Source organism: Heteronotia binoei, chromosome 20 (genome assembly GCF_032191835.1).
Source record: "Heteronotia binoei isolate CCM8104 ecotype False Entrance Well chromosome 20, APGP_CSIRO_Hbin_v1, whole genome shotgun sequence".
Lineage (NCBI taxonomy): Eukaryota > Metazoa > Chordata > Lepidosauria > Squamata > Gekkonidae > Heteronotia > Heteronotia binoei.
This window is the reverse complement of record NC_083242.1, coordinates 34,048,559-34,058,801: the sequence shown is the minus strand read 5'-3', so window position 1 is coordinate 34,058,801 and position 10,243 is coordinate 34,048,559. Positions and strand designations below refer to the sequence as shown.

General features: G+C 51.6%; 1 protein-coding gene across 1 annotated transcript in view; it reads left to right on the top strand.

Annotated features, from left to right (window-relative positions):
• The first annotated feature begins 1,882 nt into the window (after positions 1-1,882).
• Positions 1,883-10,243, top strand: part of TOM1L2 (target of myb1 like 2 membrane trafficking protein) — a 67,991-nt gene continuing 59,630 nt past the window's right edge. Inside the window, 1 exon segment of the mRNA XM_060260849.1 lies at positions 1,883-1,955. Coding sequence (XP_060116832.1) covers positions 1,904-1,955 — 52 coding nt within the window. The 5' untranslated portion in view covers positions 1,883-1,903.

Here is a 10,243-nt window from a genome sequence, read left to right as displayed (position 1 = left end):
CCACATAAACATCCAAAACAAAATACACAGTAATGTCATTCATACCATTTACAAGCCTAAAACCAAGATGTGCATTTCTAATTTCTCTGATGGAACTTGGTTCAGTTAGAATGATTCGGCGCCCTGGAGTGATAGCTGCCTCCCTTCAACCGTTAAACGCGAGTTTAAATAATTCGGTCTTACAATACCATGGAGTCAACCCTCCGAAGCATCCGTTTTGTCTGTAGTCTGGAGATGAGCTGTGATTCCAGGGGATTCCCAGGTCCCATCGACCTCCAGGGGAAGTCTGGGGAATCTTCCAGAATTAAGGACTACAAAGATCAGCTCCCCTGGAGAAAATGGAGGCTTTGGAAGGTTGATACTGCGGCATTGTGCCCTGCTGAGGCCCCCCCCTCACAAAACTCCACTCTTTCCAGGCCCCACCCCCAAATCCCCAGGAATTTCTCAACCCAGAGTTGGCAACCTAAGAGAACCTCTAGGCCCCAGCTAGAGGTTGGAAACCTCCATGAAACTGCACCAGTTGGCTTTCTGCCTATCATACTCATCTGCTGTAAGTGCAGGAAGAGTAGCCAGGGTAAAAATAATAATTTTTTTTTTAAAATAAGGTGGTTCTCTCCTATTGTTGGCGAGTCTAATTCAAGAAATAACCAGGGACTTTGGGGGCAGAGCCAGGAGACTCTGGGGGCGGGGCCAGGAGACTCTGGGGGCGGGGCCAGGAGACTCTGGGGCGGAGCCAGGAGACTCTGGGGTGGAGCCAGGAGACTCTGGGGTGGAGCCAGGAGACACTGGGGGCGGAGCCAGAAGCAAGAGTGTGACCCCCTGCCACCACCTGGAGATTGGCAAGAGTTTTCAATGCCTTCTCTCCATTGGAAATAATGAAGGATAGGGGCACCTTCTTTGGGTGCTCATAAAATTTGACTCCCTGGTCCAATCTTTTTGAAACTTGGGGGGTATTTTGAGGAGAGGCACTGGATGCTATGCTGCAAATTTGGTGCCTCTACCTCAAAAAACATCCCCCCCCCCCAGGTACCCACGGATCAATTCTCCATTACACCCTATGGGAATCGGTCTCCATAGGGAATAACGGAGTGCCCAGCAGCCAATCCCCTTCCGCTTTCTGATGACCCTGAAGCGGGGGGGAGGGCCTCCAAACCGGGGGATCCCCTGCCCCCACCTGGAGATTGGCAACCCTACTCTCCCTCTCCCCCCTACCCAGCCCTGCCAGCATCTTGAACCCAAACCCCACTCAGGCAGCTGCCCCCCCAGGGAAATCCAGTCCAGCAGCGGAGTGGATCACCAACCGAGGGATGCCAGGAGACCCCGCCGCCAGCCAAGGCCCAGCTCAGCCTGCGAAGGCCTCGTCGCTAGGCAAGCCGTTGCTAAGGGCGGTCACGTGCTCAAACCCGTCGTTTCCCCCCCCCCGCTCGGAGCAGCGCGCGCACGTGACGCAAGACGCCAGGTCCCCGCCCACCATTCGCGGCTCAGGTTGGCCCCAAAGAACGATGCAGAATGAAGCGAGAGCATCCAATCGGGAGACGCGTAAACAGCCGTTCTCGGTCCTGATTGGCTGTTCCGCTGACACGTTCTCCGAGAGGGGCGGGGAATCCCGACCGCGATTATTATCCCATAGGGCGAGAAAGAGAGGCGGCTGTGGAAGGCGTGGCTCTTCCCGAGCTTTCCAGGCCGCCTGGCCTGACAGTGATGGGCGTGGATAGCCACCAATGACCGTGCGGAGATGAGCGACGGCGACCACTCGCGGGAGGCGGAGGGCGGGCTTTCGGGGCGAGCGCCGATTTTGGTTGGCCCGCGGGGGACGTCAGTGGAAGGAGGGGGCGGGGCCGAGGCGAGGCCGCGAGAGGCGGAGCCCGTCCGGAGCGCCGGCCGCGTCTGTTGTCATCCCAAGATGGAGTTTCTGCTGGGGAATCCCTTCAGCACCCCGGTGGGGCAGAGCCTCGGTGAGTGACCCGGGAGGGGGCGGGGCCAGGGCAGGGGGGAATTCTGGACGGTGCTGCTTCTCCCCCCAACCCCAAAATGGGGAGAACCCCCCGCCAGACCTTCCTCTCGCCCCCTTTCTGTGGGGCAGCTGAACAGGGGGGTGCAAGGGTTGCCAATCTCCAGGTGGGGGCAGGGGATCCCCCGGTTTGGAGGCCCTCCTCACCCCCCCCCCCCGCGCTTCAGGGTCATCAGAAAGCAGAGAGGGGAGGGAGATGTTTGCTGAGCAATGTTTGCTGATGTTTGCTGATTCCCAATGGAGACCGATTCCCGTAGGGTATAATGGAGAATTGATCTGCGGGTATCTGGGGCTCTGGGGGGGGGCTGTTTTTTGAGATAGAGGCACCAAATTCTCAGTATAGCGTCCAGAGCCCCTCCCCAAAGTACCCTCCAAGTTTCAAAAGGATTGGACCAGGGGGTCCAATTCTATGAGCCCCCAAAGAAGGTGCCCCTCTCCTTCGTGATTTCCAATGGAGGGAAGGCATCGAAAAGGTGTGCGGTCCCTTTAAATGTGATGGCCAGGACTCCCTTTGGAGTTCACTCATATTTGTCACACCCTTGCTCCTGGCCCCACCCCCAGTGTCTCCTGGCTCCACCCCTAAAGTCCCCAAATATTTCTTGAATTGGACTTGGCAACCCTAATTATTTCCAATGGAAGGAAAGCATCTAAAAGGTGTGCGGTCCCTTCAAATGTGATGGCCAGGACTCCCTTTGGAGTTCACTCATATTTGTCACACCCTTACTCCTGGCCCCACCCCCCAGTGTCTCCTGGCCCCACCCCTAAAGTCCCCAAATATTTCTTGAATTGGACTTGGCAACCCTAATTATTTCCGATGGAGGGAAAGCATCTAAAAGGTGTGCGGTCCCTTCAAATGTGATGGCCAGGACTCCCTTTGGAGTTCACTCATATTTGTCACACCCTTGCTCCTGGCCCCACCCCCAGTGTCTCCCGGCTCCACCCCTAAAGTCCCCAAATATTTCTTGAATTGGACTTGGCAACCCTAATTATTTCCAATGGAGGGAAAGCATCTAAAAGGTGTGCGGTCCCTTTAAATGTGATGGCCAGAACTCCCTTTGGAGTTCAATTATGCTTGTCAGAACCTAGCTCCTGGCTCCACCTCCAGTCTCTCCGGGCTCCACCCCCAGTGTCTTCTGGCTCCACCCCCAGTGTCTCCTGGCTCCACTCCCAAAGTCCCCAGATTTTTCTTGAATTGGAATTGGCAACCCTAGGAGGGGGTAATGCTGCTTGTCACCCTGACATGGCAAAGCTGGAGGGGAATCTAGATAAAAAAAACTGGGTGGGGACAGTGTGGCCTCTTGGTGTCTGTGGGGTTTGCGAGGGACCCAGGTTCGAGTCCTCCCGCTGCCTCCACGGGTGCTGGGCTGGATGACCTTGGGGCCAGCCTGTCCCGCCTCATGGGGCTGTTCTGTGGGTGAAAGGGTGGAGGGGAGCAATACTCGCTCGAAGCTGCGGAGTCTTGTGAGCAAAAATTCTACTTTGTGAACTGCTGGCATTGAAGCTGAGAAGGAGCGATTTGGCTGCTGCATGGGTTTCGGAGCTAAGACAAAAATGTGTGAGCCGGAGGCTAAAAAACGGTGAGCTAGCTCACGCTAACTCTGGTAAGACCTCACCTGGAGTATTGTGTTCAGTTTTGGGCACCACGTTTTAAGAAGGATATAGACAAGCTGGAACAGGTCCAGAGGAGGGCGATGACGATGGTGAGGGGTCTGGAGACCAAGTCCTCTGAGGAAAGGTTGAAGGAGCTGGGCATGTTTAGCCTGGAGAGGAGGCGGCTGAGAGGTGATCTAATCACCATCAAGTCCTTGAAGGGCTGTCATATAGAGGAGGGTGTGGAATTGTTTTCTGTGGCCCCAGAAGTTAGGACCAGAACCAACTGGTTGAAATTAAATCAGAAGAGTTTCCGGCTCAACATTAAGAAGAACTTCCTGACAGTGAGTTCAGTTCCTCAGTGGAACAGGCTTCCTCGGGAGGTGGTGGGCTCTTCTTCCTTGGAAGTATTTAAACAGAGGCTAGATGGCCATCTGACAGCAATGAAGATCCTGTGAATAAATGTCAAATATCTGGCATTTATTCTATGTGATTCTTATGTTAAGCAAGTTTGGCCACCCCTGCTCTAAGCTGTGGAGTCTTGTGAGCAAAAATTCTACTTTGCGAGCTACTGGCATTAAAGTTGTGAGCCGCTGCATCAATTAATTTGCTCTGGGGGGCATTTTTCTGTAAGCCGGTGGCTAAAAAACTGTGGGCTAGCTCACACTAAGCCAGTTTGGAGAGCCAGTTTGGTGTAATGGTTAAGTGTGTGGACTCTTATCTGGGAGAACCGGGTTTGATTCCCCACTCCTCCACTTGCACCTGCTGGAATGGCCTTGGGTCAGCCATAGCTCTGGCAGAAGTTGTCCTTGAAAGGGCAGCTGCTGGGAGAGCCCTCTCCAGCCCCACCCACCTCACAGGGTGTTTCTTGTGGGGGAGGAAGGGAAAGGAGATTGTGAGCCGCTCTGAGACTCTTCGGAGTGGAGGGCGGGATATAAATCCAATATCTTCTTCTTCTTCTTCTTCTTCTAACACTGTTTAGAGGGAACGCTGGTCCTTGGAGAGAAAAGTGGGATATAATAAAATCTCACTCGGTAAACCAAAAGTAAAGCAGGTTTATGTACCTTCCTTGTCAGGAGAGTTTAAAAGGCACGTCTGCTTCAAGGAAAGGGTGACTAAAGACCAAGGCATGAGGGAGGTTTATAAAAGCATGGGGTGGGGCAACGAACTTTCCTTTCCTTTCCTTGTTCTCAGAATAAAATTGACGGGCAGGCTCAGAACCTTCACAGAACTCATTTGGTCTTTATGGTTAAAATGTTAAGAGGATTGGGGAGACCTGTGTTCAAATCCCTATTCAGCCGCAAAGATTACTGGGAGCCTTTGAGCAGATCACATGCGCTCACTCAGAAGCGAATATACTTCACAGAGCAAGAGTCGGGCAGCACCTTAAAGACTAACAAAATTTGTGACACTGACCGGATAGGAGCTTTCCTGAGACACGGCTCACGTCTCCAAATAGCAGTGACTCGCGAAAGCTTTTACCCTGCCACATGTTGTTAGTTTTTAAGGTGCGACTGGACTCTTGCTCTTTTCTGCTAGTACAAACAGGGTGACACAGCTACCCGTCTCGATGCACCTCGCAGAGTTGTCGTGCAAACAAAATGAGGACAAAATGAGAGTTGTTGTGCAAACAGTGAACCTATGAAGCTTCCTTCTACTGAATCAGACCCTCGCTCCATCACAGTCAGTCTTGTCTACTTCGACTGGCAGCGGCTCTCCAGGGTCACAAGCTGAGGTTTTTCATGCCTGCTTGCCTGGACCCTTTTGAGTTGGAGATGCCGGGGATTGAACCTGGGACCTTCTGCTTACCAAGCAGATGCTTGACCACTGAGCCACCGTCTCTCCCCTGATGAACATATGAAGCTGCCGTCTACTGAATCAGACCCCCCTGGGTCTGTCAAAGTCAGTCTTGTCTACTCAGACTGGTAGTGGCTCCCTAGGGTCTCAAGCTGAGGTTTTTCATGCCTATTTGCCCGGACCCTTTTGCGTTGGAGATGCCGGGGATTGAACTTGGGACCTTCTGCTTACCAAGCAGATGCTCGACCACTGAGCCACCGTCCCTCCCCAATTTTAATTCCCAAGTGGAATTAAAATAATGGAATCATAGAATCCCAGAACTGGAAGGGGCCATATAGGCCATATAGTCCAACCCCCTGTTCAATGCAGAATCAGCCAACAGCAGTGGTGGCCAAACTTGCTTAACAGAAGAGTCGTGTAGAATAAATGTCAGCTGTTTGAGAGCCGCAAGACAGGAACTTCAGATGTTTGAGAGAGGAAGGAAGGAAGGAAAAAAAATAGATGGAGTAAAGAGAGAGGGAGAAGTGGAAAGAAAGCAAATTTAACTTTAAATGCACTCACCAAGCCACCGGCTGGCTTGGCTTAAAGAAGTGATCTAAAGAGAGAAATGCCTTCTCCAGGCCACTCAATGGGACAGGGGGGGCTTCAAGAGCCACACAAGATGTATGAAAAAGCCTCGTGCGGCTCCCGAGCCACAATTTGGCCACCTCTGACCTTGAGCATCCCTGGCAGGTGTTTGTTCAGCCGCTGTCTGCACTGAACAGACAAATTTAACTTACGTACGAAATAGAGAACTTTTGTACTAGGACCGAGAGGCACCGATGGAAACTGACAGGCAGTGGTTACTCAATAAGTCGATAAATTGAGAGGCTGGTTGCTGGTGGGCATAGCAATGGTCCCAAACCTCAAAGGCTTCCGGAAGAGCTTGCACAGGTCCATGGAGGAGGGATCCATCGATGGCTACTAGCCGTGGTGATTCAAGGGAGCCTTCATTTACAGAGGTAGTAGACGCTTGCATCCCAGCGCCAAGCCACAGCGTCAGGGGAGGGCCTTGGCCTCTGTACCCTGTTTGAATGGCCTTGCAGGGCTGCTGTGCAGAACCGGATGCTGGGCTAGACGGGACCACTGGTCTAAAAAGAAGAAGAAGAAGACTGCAGATTTCTACCCCACCCTTCTCTCTGAATCAGAGACTCAGAGCGGATTACAATCTCCTATATCTTCTCCCCCCACAACAGACACCCTGTGAGGTGGGTGGGGCTGAGAAGAAGAGGAAGAAGACTGCAGATTTCTACCCCGCCCTTCTCTCTGAATTAGAGTCTCGGAGCGGTTTACAATCTCCTATATCTCCTTCCCCCACAACAGACACCCTGTGAGGTGGGTGGGACTGAGAGGGCTCTCACAGCAGCTGCCCTTTCAAGGACAACTCTTGAGAGAGCTATGGCTGACCCAAGACCATTCCAGCAGGTGCAAGTGGAGGAGTGGGGAATCAAATCCGGTTCTCCCAGATAAGAGTCTGCACACTTCACCACTACACCAAACTGATTCTCTCAATAATAAGATATTGGATTTATATCCCACTCTATACTCTGAACCTCAGAGTCTCAGAGCAGCTCACAATCTCCTTTATCTTCCTCCCCCACAACAGACACCCTGTGAGGTGGATGGGGCTGAGAGCTCTCCCAGAAGCTGCCCTTTCAAGGACAGAGTCTCAGAGCAGCACACAATCTCCTTTATCTTCTCTCCCCACAACAGACACCCTGTGAGGTGGGTGGGGCTGAGAGAGCTCTCACAGCAGCTGCCCTTTCAAGGACAACTCCTGCCAGAGCTGTGGCTGACCCAAGGCCATTCCAGCAGGTGCAAGTGGAGGAGTGGGGAATCAAACCCAGTTCTCCCAGATAAGAGAGCTATGGCTGAGCCAAGGCCATTCTAGCAGCTGCAAGTGGAGGAGTGGGGAATCAAACCTGGTTCTCACAGATGAGAGCTATGGCTGACCCAAGGCCATTCCAGCAGCTGCAAGCGGAGGAGTAGGGAATCAAACCCGGTTCTCACAGATAAGAGAGCTATGGCTGACCCAAGGCCATTCCAGCAGCTGCAAGTGGAGGAGTGGGGAATCAAACCCGGTTCTCCCAGATAAGAGAGCTCTGGCTGACCCAAGGCCATTCCAGCAGCTGCAAGCGGAGGAGTGGGGAATCAAACCCGGTTCTCCCAGATAAGAGTCCGCACACTTAACCACTATACCAACCTGGCTCTAGTCTGACCTGGCCTGTCTGCTGTTCTTAGAAAATCCAGTCTTAGGGAACAGGGCAACCTTGGGAGCTGAGAATGGAGGGAAAGATGGAGGAGAACATGGTTCTTCTAACCCTGTTGTGGAATTAATTGTGCCGGGGGTGGGGAGTGGGTGTGGAAGGCACCTGGAGGAATTTCTGTGCACTTTTGGCCTCCGCCTACTTTTAAGAAAAGATTCCCTATAAACACATTCTTTCCCTCCACACCCAGCTATCCCAGATAATCCTAAAGAGGAAGAACGCTTTCTTTATCCAGGGACGTTCCAAGGGCTGTGGTTTTCCTTCAGTTTTGAAAAACAGATGACTAAACAGGAGCCGATATAAACTGCGCTGTATGAGAGTCATCTTTCAAAACACTGTCCGGAACGACTCGCCGTATGGGTTTGGAAGGAAGAGGGGGGCATTCATTTTCACAGTGCACAGCTGAGTTGGAAGAATTTGGTTTTATAAAATATAGAGAGTGCCGACAGTTCTGAAAAAAAGCAAAAGGGTCCAATGAAGAAGTCACCAAACTCATGGTGGGTTTTGGAGCCTCTATCCCAGGCTGTTAGCTAAAGTGGAATCGCTATGGTTTGAGAATCGGGGGCGTCGAACTCATTTGTTATGAGGGACGGATCTGTCATAAATGAGACCTTGTCGGACCGGGCCATGCATGTCGTAAAATGTAATGCCGGTTAGCAGAGATATAAAATTTATAAAGGACACAGACAAACACAGTTAAAAAAATTTTAAAACTTAAAATAAAACATGTTTAAAACATTAGCACTCATTGATTTTAAAGGTGCTTTCTTTGTATCTCTCTGATGCAATCCAGACAACTGGGCAAAGGAAGCTCTGGCTCTTTCCTTCACTCCCCAGGGGACTAGGAGGGGGAGGAGCCTCAACCAATAGAAGGAAGAGAGGCTTGGCTCAGTAGCTCTGCTGTGCAATTTAGAGAACCTGGCAAAGCAAGCTCTCCCTCCGCCCTTCCTTCCCAAGAGATAAGAAGAAGACTGCAGATTTATATCCCGCCTTTTTCTCTGAATCAGAGACTCAGAGCGGCTTACAATCTCCTACATCTTCTCCCCGCTCGACAGACACCTTGTGAGGTGGATGGGCCTCTCACAGCAGCTGCCCTTTCAAGGACAACTTCTACGAGAGCTCTGGCTGACCCTAGGCCATTCCAGCAGGTGCATTTGGAGGAGTGGGAAATCAAATCTGGTTCTCCCAGATAAGAGAGCTCTGGCTGACCCAAGGCGATTCCAGCAGCTGCAAGTGGAGGAGTGGGGAATCCAACCCGGTTCTCCCAGATAAGAGTCCACGCACTTAACCACTACACCGAACTGGCTCTCAAGGAGGAGCCTCAGCCAGTGGAGAAAACGGAGGCTTTGGTTGAGCAAGCCTTGCAAAGCAAGCTGCGATGCAGAAGGAAGCAAGAGAGAGGGGGAAGGAAGCAGATGACAGCCAGTTGCTCGGGGGCCTGATAGGAGCCCACTGGCGACACTAGTCTGTCAACTGGCTCATGGCAGGGCTTTGTAGAGTATGCTCTGGTATTGTGCCGTCTCTTACCATTCTATCTTATTTGTATTAACTGACTATCCCAAAATATCAGGGGGCTTTCCTTCTGGCTAGGCTAAATGCTTTCCTCTCTGCTGTTTTGGAAGGTAGATTCTGAGGATTACCCTATCCAAATATCCTGGGGATTACCTTAACCAGTATTATAATTGGCAGCACATTTAGATTTTAATAACTGTTTATATTAGATTCATTTATTGTATTGTTATTGCATGGCTGTATTTTATTGTGTTGTTGTAACCCGCTCTGAGCCTTGCGTTCCAGGGGAGGGAGGGCTGTTTGGTCCAGCAATCCCTGAGGGCCCCACCAAGTGACCTCGAGGGCCACATATGGCTCTTGGGACAGAGGTTCCCCACCCCTGTTTTAGACCAAGGGTGGCCAGACTGTGGCTTGGGAGCCACATGTGGCTCCTTCACATGTGTTGTGTGGTTCTGTCCCATCAGCCAGCTTGGCACATTTTGTCTCTTTTAATCACTTTTTCATGCCAAGCCAGCCGGCAACTTGGAGAATGCATTTAAAGTCCTTCCTTCCTTCCTTCCTTCCTTCCTTCCTTCCTTCCTTCCTTCCTTCCTTCCTTCCTTCCTTCCTTCCTTCCTTCCTTCCTTCCTTCCTTCCTTCCTTCCTCCCTCCCTGCCATCCTTCCTCCCTGCCATCCTTCCTCCCTGCCATCCTTCCTTCCTTCCTTCCTTCCTTCCTTCCTTCCTTCCTTCCTTCCTTCCTTCCTTCCTTCCTTCCTTCCTTCCTTCCTTCCTTCCTTCCTTCCTTCCTTCCTTCCCTCCCTCCCTCCCTCCCTCCCTCTCTATCTACCTACCTACCTACCTACCTACCTACGACATTCATGTCTTGCAGCTCTCAAACATCTGATGTTTATTTTATGTGGCTCTTAGGTTAAGCAAGCTTGGCCACCCCTGTTTTAGACTGTAGAAAGAACAGAGAATCCACATACCTTCTTATCTCTTCAGCGTGTGTGTCTGTACGTTCAGGGGTCTCCATCAGCTTCTGCGCT